Source organism: Apis mellifera, linkage group LG3 (assembly GCF_003254395.2).
Source record: "Apis mellifera strain DH4 linkage group LG3, Amel_HAv3.1, whole genome shotgun sequence".
Taxonomy (NCBI): domain Eukaryota; kingdom Metazoa; phylum Arthropoda; class Insecta; order Hymenoptera; family Apidae; genus Apis; species Apis mellifera.
Genome location: NC_037640.1, coordinates 3,192,747 through 3,216,573, shown reverse-complemented (window position 1 = coordinate 3,216,573; position 23,827 = coordinate 3,192,747). Strand labels below are relative to the sequence as shown.

The following is a 23,827-nucleotide window of genomic DNA, read 5'->3' as shown; positions in this document are numbered from 1 at the left end:
CCAATCAACATAAGCCACGACGAATTCACCTTGTTAATATCCCGGTACTAAGATCTCTGTAGTCAGTCATTCCTAGTTGTTCGTGTTATTCGTCGAAGTCGTGCTGAGAGTAACAAAGTTTTTTACTTATTAAAAAAAAAAAAAAAAAAAAAAAAAAATTAAAGGGACTTATATATTTTAATTTGGTAAGTAACAAATATAATATAAATAAATTATTTAAATTATTTAAAGATATATAAATAGTTATTAATAAACTGAAAAAAGTATTATGTTTAGAATTTCATATAACGCAAAGAATATTTCGTTATTTGCCACGTCTTGATATGAAATTGAAGTTCATTTTTTACCCAAAGTGAAAGAATTTCTTTTAAATATTTGTAAAATATATTAAATGTAATTATTATATAGAATATTTTAATTTTAATTAATTTTTATCATAAGTTGAAAGAATATTCTACATATCGAAATATGTTCAAAATTAAATATTTCACAATGATTTATTTTAATTTTTTTTATTAACTATATTATAAATAAAGATATTTTCTTTCATTGTTTACATGATATTTAATTTTTTTATTATTATATATTGTATATGATAAATTTTATTACTTTGCATGTCAATAGTAAAATTTTCTATGTATAAAATATGGCTTAAGATATTGTTTGCTATATTTTTTTATTAAGTATTAGATTTACAAAACAAATAGAATGTTAAAATAGAATGTTATTATAAATATTTAAAATATAAATTTCAGGAATTCTATATTCATTTTACAAAAGATCATTTATATGAAAAAAATGAAAGGAGTTAAAGCTCTATTTTTATTAGGCTTAATAACTTTTGCTTTTGCAAAAGAAGAAAAACAGAAAGAAGATATTGGAACTGTCATTGGAATTGATTTAGGCACAACATATTCTTGGTAAATAAATTTAAATTATATAAATACATATATTTAATAAAGAAAAAAATTTATAATCTTAGAATAATTTATTGTTTTAGTGTTGGAGTTTATAAAAATGGAAGAGCAGAAATTATAGCTAATGATCAAGGAAATAGAATTACACCATCATATGTGGCATTTACTGCTGATGGTGAACGATTAATTGGAGATGCTGCAAAGAATCAATTGACTACAAATCCTGAAAATACAGTTTTTGATGCCAAACGATTAATTGGCAGAGAATGGTCAGATCCTACTGTACAACGTGATATTAAATCCTTTCCATTTAAAGTAATTGAAAAAAATAGCAAACCGCATATAAGAATGGTAATTAATGGTGAAGAAAAGGTATTTGCACCTGAAGAAATTTCTGCTATGGTACTTGGTAAAATGAAAGAAACAGCAGAAGCATATTTAGGCAAAAAAGTTACTCATGCTGTAGTCACTGTACCAGCTTATTTTAATGATGCACAAAGACAAGTAAATATATATAATAAATATAATAATATATAATAATAATAATAGTAATAATAAAATATTTATTTTAAAAAAAAGACTTAAATTTAATTTTGAAAATATTTACTAAATAAATAATTATTTTTTATTTAGGCTACTAAAGATGCAGGAACTATTTCTGGACTTGTTGTTATGAGAATTATTAATGAACCTACAGCTGCTGCAATTGCTTATGGTTTAGATAAAAAAGATGGAGAAAAAAATGTATTAGTTTTTGATTTAGGTGGTGGTACTTTTGATGTCAGTTTACTTACAATTGATAATGGAGTATTTGAAGTTGTGGCAACGAATGGTGATACTCATTTAGGTGGTGAAGATTTCGATTTACGCGTGATGGATCATTTTACGAAACTATATAAAAAGAAAAAAGGCAAAGATATTCGTAAAGATAGTAGAACATTACAAAAATTACGTCGTGAAGTTGAGAAAGCTAAAAGAGCACTCAGTGTTAGCCACCAAGTATGTTTCGTTTTATGAAGATGATAACATTAACTATGTATAATATTTTTATAATTTATATATAATTATTCTGTTGTAGGTGAGGATCGAAATTGAATCTTTCTTTGAAGGTGAAGACTTTTCTGAGACTTTAACACGTGCCAAATTTGAAGAGTTGAATATGGATCTTTTCCGTAGTACTTTGAAACCTGTACAGAAAGTTTTGGAAGATTCTGATATGAATAAAAAAGATGTAGATGAAATTGTACTCGTTGGAGGTTCTACTAGAATTCCTAAAGTTCAACAATTAGTTAAAGAATTCTTTGGCGGTAAAGAACCATCACGAGGTATTAATCCTGACGAGGCTGTTGCATATGGTGCTGCTGTGCAAGCAGGTGTACTTTCTGGGGAACAAGATACAGATGCTATTGTACTTCTGGATGTCAATCCACTTACTATGGGTATTGAAACAGTTGGAGGTGTAATGACTAAGCTTATTCCAAGGTAAACAAATATTTTTTATATTTTTCATTTATATATATTATATTATATATTATTAATTTTTATATAAATAAATAATTGTATTTGTTTATAGAAATACTGTAATTCCGACGAAAAAATCGCAAATCTTTTCTACTGCATCAGACAACCAACATACAGTAACCATTCAAGTATATGAAGGTGAACGTCCAATGACAAAAGATAATCATCCTCTTGGTAAATTTGATCTTACTGGCATTCCACCAGCACCACGAGGAATACCACAAATTGAAGTTACTTTCGAAATCGATGCTAATGGAATTCTTCAAGTATCTGCTGAGGATAAAGGAACTGGAAATCGTGAAAAAATTGTTATTACCAACGATCAAAACCGCCTTACACCCGATGATATAGAAAGAATGATAAAGGATGCAGAGAAATTTGCAGATGATGATAAAAAATTAAAAGAACGAGTAGAAGCACGTAACGAACTCGAATCGTATGCATATTCCTTGAAAAATCAATTGGCCGATAAAGAAAAACTTGGCTCAAAAGTCAGCGATTCCGACAAGGCAAAAATGGAAGAAGCTATTGATGAAAAAATTAAATGGCTAGAAGAAAATGCAGATACTGATCCAGAAGAATATAAGAAACAAAAAAAAGAGCTAACAGATATTGTTCAGCCTATTATTGCCAAATTGTATCAAGGTGCAGGTGGTGGAGTTCCACCAACTGGTGGAGATGATGAAGATCTGAAAGATGAGCTTTAACTAAGAAATGATCAATACATGTATTCGTCCTAATTTAGACTGAATTAACACAGTCTCATGCAATATTGCAGAGATTAATACGTCGTTGATACGTCGAGTATAAAAAGACTGATCGACGAACGTTTGTTATTCATTAAGTTATCAGAAGTAAACAGTACATAGTTATGGAAATCATTCTGTGTATTGTTCTATAATGAATTTATCAGTAATAGTCATCTTGATCTTCTCGATGAAAAAAACGTACATCTAATTAAAGAAATTTTATTGCTGAGAATAGCTTAATTAGTTTTCGCATAAGATTCTGCGCGTTAATTTATTTGAATTAATTGTTTTTGTATGTTTTATTATATATAATCAAATAAGCAGTTGTGTAATTCGCGTTACAGATTTTGCAATGTATGTATGAATAAGAATGAATGTGCAAGCGGGTATGACTTGCATCTATTACTGCCTGTAGAAAAACTATATCGTACTATGTACAATATAGGAGTTCTGTATGAATGAATGATGTCATATGTATCAGTATCATGGAAATAAACATTTTTTCAGTAAATCATAATAAATATGTTTTTTTTATAATATGTCAGGTATCTTGAAAAAAATATTCTAGAAATAGATTTAGAAAAAATTTTATTCAAAGATATTATATTAATATTATAACAAAAACAGTTTAAAATTTATTGAAAGAATTAATTCTTACTTTTAAATGTCTATTGTGTATTTTATCGAAATATAATATTAACAAATGTAATAATAATATAACATATTCTTTTGTTTATCTTTCTAATTTTTTGTTTGTTGAAGCGATCCAGTCACTAAATACTTTTTTCACATTTACAGACTATTTAGGTACAAAAACAATATTGAAATTTCATAACAACCATTTTTTGTAATAGAATCTTTTGTAATTAATTTTTGATTTTTCTTTATAGCTTATAATTTGGTTTTATAATTTAGATAAATAACTATGATAGATATAGAATTAAAAAGTAATAATACTATTCTCGATCAACGTACGCAAGCACACAATAAAAAACGTTATATCGCAAATAATTAATTAGCACAAGAACAAATTATCGCACATTATCAATTTTATATTTTCTTTGAATAATTATTTATGAATATAATAGATATCAAAATGAATAATAAATAGCTGATATCTATATATAATAAAAATAATCAAATGAATACAAATTTAATATATTTTTTTTAATAAAAAAGATATAAGACCAAAAAATAATCATTATATATGATTCACAAATTAAATAATTTAATTTTTGTGCATAATTAGTGCAGTTATATTCTGACTTGATGTATTCGGTATATAAATGAAATATCTTATTACTTCTTTTATACAATTATAAAATTTAATGTTTGTTTGATTTTCAAAAGATTTATAAGAAACATTAAACAATCTTTTTGCGAATCATCAAAATGCAGCACTAAAAATGCAATTACAGGTTTTTTTTCTTTTTTTTTTTTGAACCTAATCTTAAAAAATATTACAATTATATATATTTTTAAATTTTGATAATTAAAAAATATTTATATGAATACATATTTATAAAATGAGTAATTTGTGCTTCCTAATGAAAATTAAATGTTTCAGATCGAAATATCAGATCATTTTTTTACGAGGAAGCTAATTTTGCCTGAATAAGAAATATGTAATGCAATCAAGATAATGTTACACTATATATTTATATATTTATACTATATATCTTTTTTTATCTTGACATGCATTATATTGTTTATTATGAAATATCGAATTTTTTATTTGCTCTTTTCGTTTATGGTAAATATTTCTTTTTTTTTTATTAACTAGCATGAACACATTTAATATATTGTTTTTCATATTTTCATGAAATAGAACAGCACAACCTGAGTTTTAGAAGAGAAATATAAGTTCACATATTTGTTCTTGTTAGATAGTCTTCGCTGTTCTTACATTGTGAATTTTTTTTCTTTTTAACATTTTGGACGTATTCTTACAATAGACAATGACATGTCTAATTTACGCTCAATACGATCGAAAAGAAATTTTCTTTATAATCATAATAAAGACATTAAAAAAATATTAATATCTCTTGACGATTAATTCCAATATTAATAGCTATAAGTTTTAGTACCGTTATCAAGTTAATTAAAAATTATGAAATTTAATACGTAATAAAAAATGGCAGTTATAAAATGACAGTGATAAAATATAATTTAAGATTATTTTAAAAATTTAATGTTTTTAATATTTCTTTTCGATCGTTAGATAAAAACTTGATATTTAATATTTATTACTTTGTATGATATCAATGAATATAATCAACTACAAATATAAATGTAGTTAATATGTTCTATTATTTATAAAGAGTAAATAATAAGTAGATGCGCGACTATATTAAATGTATTATCTTCTATTTTTAGAGTATTTTTGTAAAAAAAATTATTTTTTTTTCTTTTACAAAATGATACAATCTAGCCGTTTAATATAAATAATCATTTCAAATGCAATATAAAATACCATGAATATCTATTATGAAATTCCCTTTATAAGATGATACAATCTAGTCACTTAATATATATAAATAATCTTTTCAAGTGCAATATAAAATGTCATGAATATTTATTATGAAAATTTATCTAAAAATATTATTTTTAAGAACTGATAATTCATAAAGGTTTTTATTATTAAGATGTCGCGCAACTAAGATTGAAAATTACATTCAGAATATTTTGGAAAAATTTAATCTCTAATATAATATTTTCTATACTACAAACATGATTTTGTTCAAATCTTATTTTTTTCTTTTTATAAGAAACTAAGACTTTATTATATTTTAAAATTTATAATATATAGCTAATATCGATCTATGAATTACCGAATAGGCTGCAAAGAACACGTGAATATTTAAGCACTTAATTTAAATATTTGTCAAACCTGAGTATCTATTCACGTCGTGCTTTTTTGCAACATTTCTTAAGAAAAACTTTTTCACTTTGAAAATCAAAGGATTTCATAAAGGTAATTCAAGGATCGCAATAGAAGCAGAGGTATCTATAGATAGTGTCATATTTTTTAATTTTAAGAAAATTGATGTGCTAATAGATACTAATTAACAAATGAAGCAAATACATGGTGCGCCTCTGGTTTACTTACTTTTTCATCTAGTTTGAACAATAACAATCTGTATCACAGTATTATATTAGTAATGTATTTAGTATTTGTCACATTTACTTTGGATATGGCAAATATAATAGTAAAATTATACTAATGTAAATCTATATTCTTTGGGGCTAAATGCATATCACAGTGGGAAATTTTTCAACATCCTATTCTCTTTTTTTTTTTTTAATTATTGGAATTTCCAGAAGCACACCAGTCTTCAAAAAGTATCTTAAAAATCACATTATATTTATATTTCTTATTAAAGATGTTACAGAAAGCTTTACCATCAACCAGTGGAAATAAGCAGGCAATACATTAATATATTAAAATAAAAGTATTTTTCATCATTAGTCAAAAATGCATCTTATGTTATTTAAGATACTTGTTTTGTATCTAATATGCAGTCTTATTCTAATTTTAGCTGCGCAACTAATTATATCAAATATTAAGCAATAAATTAGTAAATATTTAATTGTTTTCTAAATAATAAAAGGTGGTCCATAGTATTTCAAACATTTTTCTCTATATAATCAAATTGATAATCACAGATGTATCACATTTATTTTCTTGTAAATTATTGATTCATTTATCAATATGTCATTCTTTTAAGTAAATATTTACAAAATTTATTGGACCACTCTCTGACAAATAAAAAGCAAATAAAATGAAGATTACACAGCTTATCCTAAATACTAAAAACATGCAATAAATATTTATTAATATCGATGTGTTAGTATTAATATGAGAAAATATCAATTAATAATGAAGAATAATCAAATTATCCTTTGTTTCATCATATTAAATTTGAATAAATAGAAAAAAAAATTAATTTATTGTGAATATAGTATTTTTGTATATTAAGTTAATTAATGTCAATTGATGTCAATATTAACAAGATAATATGGAAAAAAATCTTTTTTGTTTAATGTATTATTTAAATATGTATTTTTTTTCTTTGAATAGTCAAATATTATGATTAAAATAATTTTCTTCATTTTCATAGCAAATTTTTGATAAATAAAAAATTTTGAATTACTTACCAATTTTTATGATACTTACAAATATGAAAAAAGCTATGCTTTGATGGTGATTTTAGTTCTAATTTAAAAATTTTATAGTACTTGGTTCAACAAGTGCATGCTCTGATTGTTATACAAGTATCAGACTAGCAACATTTACAAATTATTTAAAACTATTTTATGAATTTGATTGTAATCTAAGTATTTCAAAATATTTCTTAATTAATGATCTCACAAAAATTATTTTAGACTTATTTGTTTAAGAATCAAATTAATGTCATTTTAAAAGCGTAATAATTGTTTAGCTAGTACTGCTTGCCAAATAAAAAATTGCTATGTATACAATAACTAAAACAAAGATTTTGCAAAAGCTTGTATAACTACAGGAACACTAGCATCAAAACCATTAATTGTTAAAATACTTCTGTCAATTTTTTGTTTACGATAAGTCGATGAAGAGCATACAGCACAATTTATTAATCTGAAAATAAATAAATATATAGCTTATTTATTTTTATAAAAAAAATAATTTTAAAAGACTTACTTTGTATTTGTAAGTTTAAGTTTTGTTTTATATGCCTGAAGAGCTTCTTCAGATGCATCAGATTTTTCTAATATTTGATCTACAATATTAATAAATACGTCGTATTTATTGTTTTGATGAGCAGCCCATGACATTGGTTTACCCAAATTTACGTTTCCAACAGGCATCTGTTGTAGTCTTTTCATAGTTTGACCAAAAGAAGCTGTTTTATCAATATTCATAACATGAATTCCAATATTTTTAAATGTGGCAATAGTGACATTCTTCTCACTACGAAGAAGTGCAAGTGCAATTATGCATCCTGCTTCTGCACCATTTATATTACCGCTACGCCAAGTATGTGTTTCTATCATTACTTTATTCATATTAATTGTTATCATATAGCGTAAACCAGTTGGTTGTATGTGCTAAATTAAAAACATTTTTTTAAAAATATAATAAATAAAAATAATTATTTTATAAATAAATTTATACTTACAAGAAATGAAAGATTCAACATTTTATAAAGAGCATCAATGATTTTAGAATTTGGCTTAGATGGAATTGGTAATGGTTTCTCAAATTGTTCTTTAATTTTTCTTTTTTCATATGTTAGTGGTCTTTGAAAATTATATATTATATAATATTAATAAAATATAAGGAAAATAATATTAAAATAACTTAATATTATCACTCACTTTCCAGAATTTTCATAATCTCTTATCGTAACCAATACTAAAGCTGGATGAACTTTGTCTCTAGCAATATTCTCTTCATTAGTGATTTGATCTATTATTTTAGAGACTGTTGGTGAGGATGGTTTTAATAATTTAAGATTATGTATTCTTTGCAAATTGGTCAAAAGCAGAATTAAATTCATTGATGGTATTAATGCATTCCAAACCTACAAATGAATTATTTTATTATAAGAAATCATATATATTAATAATTTTTAAAAATTTTGATTATTTTGCTAATACTTCTTTAGATTTTAATAAATGTCCAGGTACATGATCTAATGTTAATTTATACATTTCCAAAAGGCCTGCTGCTCGAACTTCATCTGTACAATGTTTAAAATCTTCAACATGTTCAATATATTCTAGAATTTCTGTAAGTGTAGGATCTTCTCCATATGATTTTTTCATTTCTTCCAAACCACGTATTATATATTTAAGAATCATTTCTCCTCCTATTTAATAATAATATACTATTTAATTTATAATTTAATTATTTATATAATGATAATATTTTAGTAAGATAAATACCAAGATTATTGGGTACAGGATGAGACAATTTTATGATATCTTTATGTTTCCAACCATATCTGCCTTTGTATCTTGTAACACACTTTGCTAATTCCATTGGTGTTTTTGATAAATACCAATTATTTACAGCTTTTCTTAAACCTTGACCCCATCCATGTTTTGAATTGCTTGTTGCATCAAGTTCTTTTTGTTTACTTATTTGAGAAGCAAATTTTATAAATAAAATAAAATGTTGTGGCAATACACAAATTTTATTCAAAATTGCATATGCTGCATGACGTAAACTTTCACTTTTCATTTGTCTACAGCAAACAGCAAGAGCAAATACCAATGTTTCTGGATTTGGAACAAGATTATTTTCAAATGCCTATAAAACAATAAACTTTTAAATTGTTAACATATATTATTTATATATATTTTATTTTAATACTTATAATAGAATTTTACTTTTATAATAATTTGAATTGGTAATAATTGTTTTTCTGTATTTTCAGCTAATTCTTCAATGGATGGAACATTTTTAGCCAAAAAGTAATTATGAACAAACCAATTCCCAGGTTGATAATCAGGATATTCTTTTCCAACATAAAGAAATTGTGATAATCGTACTTCAGGATCATTTGGATCCAAATCCACTGCCATTTCTTAATACACAATACTATAAAATATAATATAATTTAGATAAAAAATAAAAAATGAGTATTTTTTCATTTTGTTTAAACAAATATAATAAATTTTTTTATTAATAATTAACATATTAAAAATTTATTATGTAAACTTTGTTACATATTTATTCATGCAATTATAAAATATAATATAACATAATAAATATAATGTAAGAAACAATGAAATTATCTTTTAACAAAATATTATAAAATATATAATTGTTAATAATTTTTTATTTAAAAAATATATTATATTTCATAAAATTTAATATCACAATTATTTTTTAATAATATTTGGAATATAACTTGGAATAACATATATGTAGTTTTATTTAATTATGTACATTTGTAAATAATCTCATATGTATGATTTTTTTCTAAATTTTTATTTGTTTATTTGTATTCATAAAAAAAAGTTAAATTTCATATATGTATAACAGAACATAGTAACAGGTTTTATTAAATGACCCGATAAGGTAATACGAAAATGCGATGTGACATTTAAAATAATGCATACTTGACTTATTAGTTGTATAAATACAATACTTATACAAATACATAAAATTTCAAAAATTTTAAAATGTCATTATGTACATTCAATTCTTATTACCTTGTGTTAATCGAAAAAGCAATAACTCGAAACACAATCATACAGAACAATGTTTTATGACGTACAAAAATGTACTGTCGGAAGAAGTTATGCGATATAGATTTTGAGTCAAATATAAAATATTTGAAAATTCATTGATTTCTAGAAAATTAAATATTTTAAAATAGAATTTTTAATATAATAAAAAATGAGAGTTTTTCTTTAAAATAATATATATTATGTATATGTTTTTTTTTTATAAAAATTTAGTAGATTTAAAAATATTTTTTAAGTGATTTTCATTATAATTTACATATTTACACGAAATAATAATGAATATTCGATGCATGTATACATATATTTAATATATATACAGTTATCCAATTTTTAAATTATAGATTTCAAATATTTTGATAAAAAAAAAGTACTTTCAATTTTCATTTATAAATTTTTCATTTTTAATTTAAAAAAAATTTTTTAAATTTATATTCATTTTTAATTTCTTTGATATTTTATTGTAAATACAATAGTATTATAAAATAATAATATAATAATTTAATGATCACAATTTCATAATATTTTTTTCTTTCTTTTTGTTTAAATAAAATTTAAATTTTTTATAGTGCTATAAATGCCATAAATTATTGATTACAATTTTATTAGTAAATATTAAAATTATTAAAAATTTATTTATTAAAATAGTTATAGTTATATTTTATTATACTTGAATAATATGCAAGAAAACATAATATTTTATAGAATTATAAAATAAGAAATCACTATTTTTTTAAAAATTATTTATAAATATATAATTTATTTAATTAATTTGTTATTCTAAAAAATTTTTTTTTATGAATAAAAATTAATCATTTTAAGTTGGCAATTGATTTGTATTTTAGAAGCTAACTAGTAATATTTTCGAAAAAGTAATGTCAGTACGCCGATCATGGCAGACTGGTTGGAACAAAAAATTGTTCGCCTTGGCGAACTAAATAACGTAGAAGAAAAAAAAGATATATTATCTGAGATAAAAATAAAATTAGAAAGTTTAAATAATAGAGAAACTGAACAAATCTCTCGTAACGTGGATTTTAGTCAATTGTTTACTCAGTTAACCTCGAATGACAGGTATCATAACAATTCTAATTTTATTAAATTATTTTTAATAATTGTTAACGTAACTTAAAATTTATTTTCTTTTTATTTTATATTTTGTTGAAAAAAGAATGTTGAAAAAAATATTTATGTATTATAAAAAAGAATTGCATTTTTCCAATTTATTATAATATTAATTAATGTAATAATAAAAAAATATAAAAAACTCAAATTCTTCCTCTTACAGAGAATATATAGATCAAGTATGTGAAATTTTGAAGGCATTATTTGGAATTTTAGAACTTGGAGAAGTATATCAAAGATATTCAGCAGAAATATCTCAATTAATAATTCATCCAATTGCTGAAGTTAGGTCACTTGTGTTGCATGAAATTTTATGTATTGTTTCTAACTCTCAAAAGATATCTTTAGTTATCAAAGATATCAGTTTGTTAGTTGCTATTATAAATAGGATTGCAGATGAAAATTTAATGGTAGCTAAATGTGCAATGTGTGTAATGAAAGAAATTGGTAAAAATTCAAATGGATTACAGATTTTATATACTGGTGAATTATTAAGAAGTTTTGCTAGATTATTAGTGAAGAATGATACTATTAGTTTTCGTATATATGAAGTTATTGTGGATGTAGCAAAATCCTCAAAAGAAGGCCTAGAAGCATCTGCTCAATCAGGATTTTTAAATAGTTTATTTGATATCCTTGAAAGTGAAGATATATTGTTACAAGTAAATGCATTAGAAATCTTGACACAATTAGCATTAACAGAAGAAGGATTAAGTTATTTAGAACAACAAGATGTCGTAAGAAAATTGGTTCAAAAAATAGCTCAAGCCAATGAAAATCCATTATCAAATTTATTAATTCCTGGATTAATGAAATTTTTTGGTAATGTTGCATGTTATTGGCCTAATGAAATATTTTCAAAATATCCAATTGTGGTTTCTGCATTGTTTGAAGTAATAGAAAGTGGAGATCAAACTATTCTTGGTGTTGCATTAGATACATTGGGACATGTTTCTATGTGTGTTGAAGGTAAATATGCTTTACAGGCTCTGGGAGATGCAATGCCATGTGCATTAAAAAAAATTGCTGAGATAATACAAAGAATGCCTACTACATTAAGAATTCGTGGACTTAATAATTTAGCTCTTATACTTGCTATACAAAAAGTAGAACAAGATAATAGAATTTTATCACTGACAAAATCATGGTTTGATTCTCTGTGTGATGATCCATTGGGTATGATTGTGGCATTATGTAGACAACCATTTGCAGATATTAGGCAAGCAGGTTTAGAAGTAATGGCAGTTTTGGCATCTCAAATATGGGGTCAAGAATATATATCTTCTTATCCAGGTCTTGTAGAATTTTTATTGGACAGAAACATTGAATCTTTCAAAGAATGTAAAGAAGCTAAATATGAAGTTGTAAAACAATTAGTTGAAGCTGAACAAGACATATTTGATGCAAATACAATGCAAAGGTTTAGGGAGTTTGTAAATCAAGGTCCACATTATGTTGATATCAATACAGAAGTTGCAATTGAAGGAGGTCCATAAATTATATCATATCATTTTTACTTTTGTTATTTTATGTTAAAAATATTAGAAATAATCAACATCTATCAAAAACATTGTATAAGGTATCAAATAACTTTTTCAAGTGAAATTTTAACAAAACATATGCTATTATTTATTTTCTATATGTTATATGTATAAATAAAATGCAATGATATACAAATAAAAATCTAATTTTTCATGTGATCAGGAATACAAATATACAAAGAGAAATAATTTATTTTATAGCTAATACAAATAATACATAATGAAGTCTACATATAATAATGCAAAATTACATGTAAGTTTTACACATTTACGCCTTATAATACATCGATATTTTTTCGATAAGTTTTTTTTTTTTTTAATAAGTTTTTTCATATTAATTTTATATAATAAAGACATACATAACTTATGAAAAAAGTTAGATAAAGCAACTTTTGATTGCCTTATTGTATACGTTTTCGTTTTTTTGGTGAAAGTATCTTTAACATGCTTACTATAGGAGCTTCAAAAGAAACGGATATAATAAATGATAATACATAAGATAGAACCAGTTGTCCAAAGAAAGTGATCATCTAAAAGATGTATCATTCTATTAAATTTATTGATAAATGCCGATAGAAAATAGATTTTATACTTTTACATACCATAGTATATTTTCCTAAATGAAATGGTGAATCCAAATTCATGGCTGTTAATCGAATTACAAGTGGATGTACCAAGTAAGCGCAATATGTTGTTCTACTAATTGGATATAAAATCGGTGCCGAAAGAATATTATTTACGTATCCTATGGATATTTATATTAAAGTTTTTAAATTAATATGATTATATTTTTATATTTATTTGTAATTTAAAAATTATTGCTAATAAAAATATACCTCCGTAACCTGTACTGCATGCAACAACGATCCATGATAAACCAAGTGCCCATACACTATGACTTAATGAAGAATAAGCAGCTGCCATTATAGGATTAAGTTCTGCTTCGTACAGACCATATAATAAACTTAAAAGACATGCTGAAGAAAGAAGCCATCCGACACAAACGGTTGTCTGAAAAGAATAAAATTATAATTCGGATAAAATCATTTTTTTCATTTTTTATAAAATATTAATTTTGGTATACCTTAGACATTTTTATTTTACAATCAGTCTTAAAAAGGAAATATCCTATTGACATGCCTATGAAATAAGGACCCAATCTGGTCCATGGTTTATCATAAATCTTATCAAAAAGTGCTAACGGATCATCTGAGCTTGGCATATGATTATTTATCAAAGCAATATAACCTGTTGTTAACCAGGAACTCAATAATAAAGTGGTCATCATGAAAGTAGCGATTTTAAAATGATTTGTTGCTAATACTAATATCACGGCACCGACAATATAAAATTGAGTATCGTCGGCGACGTACCAACTCCAAATCATACACTGTAAAAAAAAAAAATGCATATATTATTTAATTTTGATTAATTTAATTGAAAAATAATAAAGCAAATCATTTTATTGATTTATTTGATTTTATTTATAAATTTTTAAAAAATTGATTAAATCATTTCATTACCATTTGATCCACTGGAAACAAAGTATTTATATAGAGTAAATTCCTCCACCAATATTTAGGACAATTGATATGATCCGCAGTTGGTGGATCAAATACAGAATTTGAAAGAAACCATTTAGATGCAACTTGAACTACTCCAAGTACGAACATATAGGGAGCTGTAAGTCTACAAAATCGGTACATAAGAAGACCGATAAATTTCAGACTACCTGCCACAATACCCCGTGTACCCTGTGTAAGTTTGTTCAAATCTCCTTTCGCATTTGTCCTAAAATACAGGAAGCTTACAAGTAAACCTCCCATAAAAAAGAATGTATCAACACTGAAAGCCCCATTTGTAATTGTTTGAAAGAGAAATTTTTTTTCCACGACTTTTCGATATTCCATATTATCAGAGTATTTAAAAGCAGTAATACAGGTATGACCCAAGATAACCCAAGCCATCGATATCGCTTTAAGACCATGAATAGTGCTGATTGTATCACCTCCAACTTTATTATCGCAGATGATTTTTACGTTAGCTCGAACCGAGAAAGAAAGTAACAATTCTTCGAAGACACCTAAAAATGAAAACAATGAAGATTTCTTTTTTCTATTTTTTTTAAAAAAAATATAGATCTCACACTTACTGAATTTATATCCTTTTAAAGTAGTTGAACCTAGACTACCTTCATGATTGTTGTTGTTATTAACGTTGTTGTTATTAACTGCTAATGATTGAGGTCCATTGATGATAGCTTCTGCCACTGGAACAGGAAGGTAGACCCTACCTTGAAAAGCTACGGAATATAATAATAAAAGTATGTCACTCTATTTGATACTGTCCTTATCCTGTGTTTGTCTGTATTAGTCAATTATTTGTTCTCGATACAAAAATGAACATAAAGATACAATGCCTTCGAATCGCGTCAAAGGAAGGAATTTTACAAGAGAAGGACATTTAAAAAGGAAAAGATAACCCAAGATATCACTCATCTTACCACTTAGAGGTTTTTGATTTCTGACGGCTAATTGTTCAAGTTTTGCATGTCTTTCCAAATCGTAAATCATATTTTTTCCGCGAGTATATTTTCTCGTTATGTAAATATCATATCCAGTACCAATGAACATTAAGAGAAAAACCGCAGCGCTTACACCACTGAAACATTTTCAATATTTTTAATTTCGATTTTATTATTCATTTGGTTTTAACATTGCTCAACATACGATAGAATCCAAAAGATTGGATCTTCATACATGTCGTACATGTCATGCTGATCTCGAATTTTTTCAATCGATGAATACTTCACCGCTTGTTCGCTTCCAGCAAGTTTTACTATTATAAAAACATCGGAAGCATTACATGAGAAAGGTAAACATACTCCAAGGTAAATTGTTCTAACCTACGATTAAAATTATAATTATTATATAAATTGCATATTATTAAATAATACATTTTAAAAATTTAAATTATTTACCGTAGGAAATAAAGTATTGTTCACTGAAATGGTCATTATATAAAATCCTAATTTGTAAGGTGGTTTATCTAATTTTGTTCCCATCCAGAAATTTTTTCCACTGAGACCAGAATTCTTTTTTCGTGATTCAATATTGAAATCTTCTATCGATCCATTTTGATGAATCTTTATCATCTCTCTTTTATAATCTTCGCCAATATAGGCACATTGAGTTGCTGATCCGACATAATAAGAATTTCCCCAGAGAAAACTATTAGTGTATCTACCTGAAGCGTCATCCGCTATAAAAAGGAAAAGATTTAATATAATTTTTTGATTAATAAATCAAATTCTTTTACATATTTTATAATAATAACACAAGTTTTTTTCATATACAAGATGACTTGCTAACGCTGTAACCAATGACCTATTTCATCAGTTAAGACACTTTCTCTTTACTCGACGAGCGATCATTTCCGGATTACTTACTTTGGATGAAATTCCAATGAAAGCTAATCGGTGAATATGCTTCAAATTAATCAAATATTTCAAATGTTTCATATAATTGTTGAAATAATTTTTCATCTTTACAGTAGATAATTTTATTCTTATTTAATATTAAGTAACATAATATTATTCGATCAATGTTGTAAACTAAATAATTATAGAGTTTCGTTTACATTTCTAGATGTAAGCCTGCAAACATTTGTGTTGCTACATAATTTTCATTACCAAAGATTACGACATCTATGGGAGAAAAGGCTGAGAATCTAATAGTTTAACAAAACTTTCTATTCGAGAAGAAAGTAATATTATCTAATTATCTAATTAATCATCGTCATGGTAAGTTATATTGTTTTTATTGGATCGATATAGTACGGATTGCATGATAGTTTAATTACTAATCATAATTTGTTACGTAAATTACTATTACAGAATAAATGATATCACCGTATTACGCAAAAATGAATTAATATTTCCCTTCGAAATTATTTTGTAATAACGTGTCATCTTATTGAATGAGATGAAAATTAATATTGAAAATTCTTTTATTTTTTTCTTTCTATTTTATATATATATATTTTAATTATATTTTCTTTATTTTGATTGACCTTAAATTCAAATTTGAAAATAATGTCTGATATCTTACGTATGTTTTACTTAGTTTATCCAATAAGACTTTTACTAACATTATCGTAATCCATGATTCTGACAATTGAAAGAATCTTATTATTAATTCTGTTCGCACAAAAGTAGAATCGTGTACGTGTAATCGTGAAAAAATTAGAATAACAATGGATTTTGTATACGTGCAATGATCTCTGACATAATTCACCATTGAACGATCAAAGTCAAGTTCAATCTTTACACGTGATCCATATTATTCTTTCATTTTAATTTGCAAAAAAATAAAATCTTGTTTATCTATTATTATTATGACTGCCATATTTGAAAAAATACAGAAAGAAACAAAAATATATATTTCATTACAAATTTATTTTCCTTATAAATAATATCAAAAATAAATGAAACAATAATAGAAACGAATAGCATCGAAAGATTTTTGTAAAAATAACTTGAAGAAAAAAAAATAAATTCAATAAATTTAGCGTAAAAAGCATGACCGGTTTTCAAGATCTTCTACTTGAACGCGCTCATGGTCAGCGTCCTTAAGTTCAAGGGCTATTGCAATGAGAGTTAAAAAACTTGAATTTATACTGTTGTATATATTTATCGGTCAACGAATGAAGTAAAATAACTAATTCGATATACAAACAATACTAATTAATAAACGAACAATATTAATTTTTTTATGATAAATAATGATTTTACGAGTAATGTTAACGATCATTCATTAAATCATCGTTAAAATTCATTTTTTTTTTCTTCAAATTATTTTAATTAATAAAGAACGTAGATTGCAGGGAAATAAGATTAAAAATTTATAGGGAATTGATGCACAAAAAAAATCATAAAATAAATTGATATGAGATTTAACTAATTAATTTTAAATTAGTTAGTTTCTCTTGAATTTAAAATATTCATATCGATTATAGAGTCATTTTACTTCCGATCGAACATGCTAACTAGCACGTTCTGATTAGTCAGCTAAGGAAAGTAATTTGGAAAGAGAAATTTTCCCCTATATAGTTAACTATGTTGCAATATTAATAGTCGTTTAACTGTACATTAGTTTACTTTTAAACGCGAACCACATTAGAAGCATTCTAATCATATCTCTCTTTTGATATTGCTTATAAACACCATTTCACAAAACTCTTAGTTTACCTTATTATATCTTATATTATTACCTTATTATTATTAATTCTAATCTTAATAGATCTCTTAATTAAGAAATCTTATTTAAAAATACATGTTTCTGAGCTAATTTATATAATTTATATAAAATTTATTACCATTATTATTATTATTATTATTATTATTATTATTATCATCATCATTACGATATATTAATATAATAATTATATCATACATAAAAAAATGATTCAAAGAAAGTTAAATTGTCTAATGCGTTTATTTATTGATTGCATTAATTGAGTAGAAATCCAGGATAAAATTATAACACACTGTGTTATAAATTTAGTTTTTTAATGAGCGAAAAATAAAATAGACATAATTTTATAATTTGTAATCGAAAAACGTTCTTTGATCACATTCTTTCTCCGTGAACTTTTCGATGAGATTTTATACGTCGTAAATATTAGAATTTATATTTAATTGATTAAATAAGTACGTAACTTTATGCTGAATTATATGCCAAATAATATATCAATATTCACATATTGATATATCATTCTTTCGTTTTAACGAAGGTTGTTAATTAAAAGATTATGACATATACGATACAAATATCTAAGAATACAAATACCTAATATATAGATGATTACACAACTTTCGAACGCAGGCATATGCTTTCTATTTTTCGTACACTTACGGACTTGTGCAATATAACTAACAAAATTCAATTTTTTGTTCGAAGCGGGTGGAATTTTTATTGACGGTAGAGGAAATTCTTCTTCCTATAAAATAATCACATGTATAAAACGTGTTTCACTTATGTAGAAGAAAACCTGTTTGGAGATAACACACATATGTATGTAGAAAGTACATAAGGAAATACATGCTTACATAATTTCTAGGATTTATCCAGGGAAAAGATCCACGTTGTTTATAAGTAATATAAATTAATTATTATAATGTTGTATTAATTTGATGTTGTATATATACAGACAATTTTAGTAATCATTAAAAGCGTGTATATATAAATAGACTATGTAAAGATCATGAATGGCGTGTTCCATAAACTAGGAAACGATTGAAAGAGCTCGGACTTTATTAATGACTATTCGCGAACTGTTATATCACTACTACTTTATGCAGAACATGAAGCAAAATGATAAAGGATTGAGAACGAATAAACGAAGAAAAGTGCAACGTTACGTGAAAGTTGCGTTTGCAAGCCTGGTTTCCACGTAATCCTTTCTCTGGGTGGTTTTTGTATCCAATGACGTAATTTCGATAATTGCCGCGGTTTCTACTTCGATCGTATTTCTATGTGCATGAATCTTCCTTAAAACTTTCTAACGTTACTTTTGTGCGTAAAGGATGTTCACGGAAGTCCAACGTCTTCCATAAGCTTGTCGTGAAACTAAACAGTGTGGCACACTATCATCAAAGAAAAATGTTCGTTTTACAAAGTTTCGTCACGATCGTTAATTTACATTTCATATTAGATTTTTCTTACTAAATTTTAAATTAATTTTAATTCAAATACGGATGATGTAACTAGATTAAATATAATCCAATAAATTATTTAATTTTGTCTTACAAATATCACCGCTATATAGATTATTAAAAATGATTGATTCAATCATTAAATTGTAAAGTAGATCTAGAAAATAAATGCATTAAAATTAGAGTTTCTGAAAATATTAAAATGAGCACATCCGAAAGTTAAAAAAATAAATTGCTTGATAATGAGTGTCATTATGAATATATCATAACAGTTTTTAATATTGTTTTCTCATGGCAGTCTCATGATTCCTTTCACCTTTCCCTGTACAATTGTATAAATTTGAACTTCCGAGAATGATAATGGAGAATACAGCTCCACGAGAGGAGAAAGTTATAAAATTTGTTCCATGGACTTTTCTTTGCTTAAATTAGGCAAAATTTAACAAGCAGAACTTTTACAACCGGAAATAAAAAATTAAAGAATAATAGAATATTGATAAAATTTTACTTTCATTCAATTAAATTAATTTGGAATAAAATAATAACTTTTTACCTCTTTTCTGAATTTATAGGATAATTTTAAGAAATTCATTTTAATTCATTTTGTTCATTTTATTATTTATTCTCTTTTAATAACTTTTATAGAAACTTTTATAGAAATGTTCGTATAAGTTATATATTATATATTTCGTATAAGTTTTTTTTAAATATTGATTTGTTTCTTTGAATTTATTCTATTTATTTCTTGCATATTTTTTGTCTGCAATAAAATATATATATATTATTTATAATTCTTACATAGCACGATGCTTTTGCAACACAATTTCACTCTAATGCAGTTAGAGAATTGTGGAAATCCCCACTATAATATAGCATTTCTGTAATACAATTTCTCTCTATTTTGATTAGGAAACATAAAAACATAATTATTATTATATATATAATAATTATTATTATATTTTCTTTTCATAAAGTATAAATATAATATATTTATGAAGTAATTAGTACGTAAATAGTGTATAATCCGTTATAATTATTAAAATAATTAATTAAAATAAAATAGTAGTTTTTTTACTTTTTGAAATCTATTTTTGTTTCTTATTCTTGATATTGATTTTTAATCTCATATAATATTTTTGAAAAAATATAATTACAAAATTGATTCTATGTCGAATAAAAATAAATTTATTATTTTTTAGATAAATTGTATAAATTTCATTATTTAATTATTGATCTGTATTGTCAATACATTCGTTCAGAAAAAGAATAAGACTGAAATAAATAAAAGATTAAAAATCAAAATTAAAGTGTACACTTCTTAAAAATTTAATTAGATCAAAATAAACCATTTTTGAATTTTATAAAATGAATGAATCCCATTTCTTTTTTATCGATAAATTTTTAAATAATTAAAAAAAATACGCAATATTATAAATTTTCACTCTTTTATAATGGAATATATCATTTTACATTGTAATGTGTAATATGTGTAAATTAATTTTCGTAATCTATAAAAGTGAAGAGAAAACCGTAATACACTTAATCCTTTTATCTATTTTTTAAACCCATCATCTATAAAAAAAAACATATTCAAAAAAGGGCGATTCAAAAGGTGAGCAATATAAAGAACACATTCTATTTTTAAGTATTACGTAATATCTCGAGTGATATTCTATATTTTGCAATCGATGAAACATATCTCACAATGTATTTTGTTCCAGAAAAATTTAAACTTCGAAAATTCAATTGAATATATATATCATTTTGCTAATAAGGAGTGGTAAGGCTTGACTCGATCGTAAATGGTAGAAGTAAAGGCCGAAAGAATGAACAAAGAAGTTTATAACGATCTTGCGAAAAGTGGCATTGACCGAGGATAGTAAAACATTGAAAGCGATTCGTTGTCGGGCCCAGCCTGTATTGGTTGTAGAAGTCGTCACGAGATTGTTCTTTGTGTTGTGAAAAGTGAAATTTCATGATGAAAGTAGGCAAAGCAAGAGGAACTGCCAAGAGGAAGGCAAAAGATATGTTTTAGCAAGGACGACTAGCGATGACCTATCACCTTTTGATTTTCTTCTTAATGAAATTAAATCATTTGGACTTTGATTCAAGGTAATTTTAATTTAGATTTTTTTTTTTTTTAGAAAAAAAAAATAAATATCTAGAGAACAAATCGTTCAACGATATTAATTTATTAATATATTTTTTTCTCTTCTTTTATATTTGTTTCTCTACCACATTTGATCTCGAAACGTTGTTCTATTTAAAATCAATGAAATCACGTGCCGCATTAATACCAAGTATTACCTAGATCTGGCAATTTCATCTCGCCATAACTCGGACACTTTCTATTCGCATAATAAAATACGCATAATCAATTTTTGCGCGCATAAATACCGTTCTCCCTATGTATGAGAGAAGAGAAAAATGTTTGCATACGATTAGTTTCAAATGAATAATTAATTATTAAATATTTATACAAGGATTTAATTACCGAATATATGAGCTTTTTTAACATAAATTTAATTGATTCAACATACCTTTTGAAGCCCATACTTCTTGTTTTCTTAATCCTTCGATGTATCTTGTAATATCTTTGGCACATTGCTCTTGAATAGGATATTTCCCTTCCGTCCAATTATTGGCAAGATAACGCACATTGAAAATATCTAGCGTTTCCGACAATGTAGTCCAATTTCCATTTTGAATTTTATATTCATCGGTTGAAGTTCTTAATCGTTGATTCACCAAAGGATTTTGTGATGGGTTTTCCGAAACGTTCGAAGAAATCACTCTGCAAATCGCGAAGCATGCAAAAAAAACGACGATATACGAGATTTGATTCATTATTATTCAAATTAAATTTGCACTGAACACAATAAAAATGATTCAGAAATAATTATAGTTTTAATAATTTGCGAATTATTCGTCGAACATATTAAAACTATGAACAGTTTCAATAAATATTAAATCTTTTGTACACTCATTTATTTTTATTCCTCGCTCTCATAAACGATGTTAAAATGATATGATATTGTTTAATATCACAGAAAAGATAGACTTCAAATCACACTGAATGCCCCCCTATTCTTCAAATAAATATCTTTACTGATTCTTCATCAACATTGATAAAGAGAAAAAGAATCTCAATCTCTTCGAAGTCATGTAAATCTTTGTGTTCGCATCTTTGGATTCTTCCAGAGTATTTCTTCTCGAAGGCGTTCTATCCTCGTTATCATACTTACTTAAAGTAAAGAAACGAGAATAAATGAAAAAAAAGGATGATCCTTTCTTATGATTTTCACGATATGATTTAAATAATTTTAAACAGGCTTCTTCTTTTTCCGAACTCCGACTATCTTCACTCCTGCGTGGTTCTCCTTTATTCGATGATCAAAGTTCACCGAGACCAACCAGACTGGCAATGGTAGAAAAATGGCTTCACCGGTTGAATATCTTGGTAGTAATGAAAGTGTGAGTAAAATAGTGGGGAGAAACTTCCCCCTGTTGAAAAGTGAGTGCTAGTGGCGATCTATACATGTTTGAACGTATATATATATTTGAATATGTATATATTCATATTTAACATAATTTCGTATTCATTAACAAAATAAAAGAAAAAAAGAAAAATCGTTTCTTTTCAAAGGCAAGATTACTGAACATTTTTCTTTTTTTCATTCTTTTTATTATACATAAAAGGAATGCATTCATGAAAATATGTTTTTTGAATAATAAATATTTGGTCATTTCGATAAATGATATGATGATAATATTGAACATTTGATAAAAGTTAAGAAGATGCTTGAATATAATAAATTATTAATGTCGATTTTTCTTCTTGATTTTATATAAAATTTTGATAAGATTTTATTACAAAAAGAAGGAAGAAAATCAAATCTTATTTATTAAAATTGTAAAATCTTATATAAAAAAATTTTGAATTAATGAAGAAATGGATGAATATATTTGAACAATATCTTGCATAAATTTTTTTTCAAAAAATAGATCTTCTTCTCTTTTTTA

General features: G+C 25.1%; 4 protein-coding genes and 1 long non-coding RNA gene across 6 annotated transcripts; 3 read left to right on the top strand and 2 right to left on the bottom strand.

Annotated features, from left to right (window-relative positions):
* The first annotated feature begins 60 nt into the window (after positions 1–60).
* Positions 61–3,930, top strand: Hsc70-3 (heat shock 70 kDa protein cognate 3). Its single transcript, NM_001160052.1, is given in 6 exon segments — positions 61–185; positions 756–920; positions 1,001–1,421; positions 1,551–1,916; positions 1,996–2,399; positions 2,491–3,930. Coding segments are annotated over 5 exon segments (1,977 nt in total). The 5' UTR covers positions 61–185; positions 756–789; the 3' UTR covers positions 3,146–3,930.
* A 3,363-nt stretch (positions 3,931–7,293) lies between these two features.
* Positions 7,294–10,526, bottom strand: LOC724212 (60 kDa SS-A/Ro ribonucleoprotein). Its single transcript, XM_001119982.5, has 8 exons — positions 10,391–10,526; positions 9,563–9,773; positions 9,116–9,482; positions 8,828–9,039; positions 8,546–8,751; positions 8,347–8,467; positions 7,869–8,275; positions 7,294–7,805 (listed from the first exon to the last, which is right to left on the bottom strand). The coding sequence occupies exons 2-8, from the start codon at positions 9,755–9,757 to the stop codon at positions 7,673–7,675; spliced, it is 1,641 nt and encodes a 546-aa protein (XP_001119982.2). The 5' UTR covers positions 9,758–9,773; positions 10,391–10,526; the 3' UTR covers positions 7,294–7,672.
* A 758-nt stretch (positions 10,527–11,284) lies between these two features.
* Positions 11,285–13,933, top strand: LOC102654919 (26S proteasome non-ATPase regulatory subunit 5). The gene is made up of 2 exons (XM_006558450.3): positions 11,285–11,497; positions 11,712–13,933. Exons 1-2 carry the CDS (start codon positions 11,316–11,318, stop codon positions 13,042–13,044), a joined length of 1,515 nt encoding a protein of 504 aa, XP_006558513.3. The 5' UTR covers positions 11,285–11,315; the 3' UTR covers positions 13,045–13,933.
* LOC412295 (nose resistant to fluoxetine protein 6) lies at positions 13,264–23,136 on the bottom strand. Of its 2 annotated transcripts, none has more exons than XM_003249255.4 (10): positions 22,345–23,136; positions 16,070–16,350; positions 15,819–15,994; positions 15,593–15,750; positions 15,242–15,391; positions 14,613–15,172; positions 14,174–14,479; positions 13,926–14,100; positions 13,692–13,834; positions 13,264–13,619 (listed from the first exon to the last, which is right to left on the bottom strand). In XM_003249255.4, the coding sequence occupies exons 1-10, from the start codon at positions 22,649–22,651 to the stop codon at positions 13,491–13,493; spliced, it is 2,385 nt and encodes a 794-aa protein (XP_003249303.1). In that variant the 5' UTR covers positions 22,652–23,136; the 3' UTR covers positions 13,264–13,490. The 2 variants fall into 2 exon arrangements, with proteins under 2 accessions (XP_003249303.1, XP_006558482.1); XM_006558419.3 differs by having other exon boundaries at positions 15,242–15,358.
* On the top strand, positions 16,359–23,240 carry LOC102656040. The gene is made up of 4 exons (XR_003304366.1): positions 16,359–16,567; positions 16,737–16,891; positions 21,526–21,916; positions 23,136–23,240. It is a non-coding gene; the product is annotated as an uncharacterized LOC102656040 (long non-coding RNA).
* The last annotated feature ends 587 nt before the right edge of the window (positions 23,241–23,827 follow it).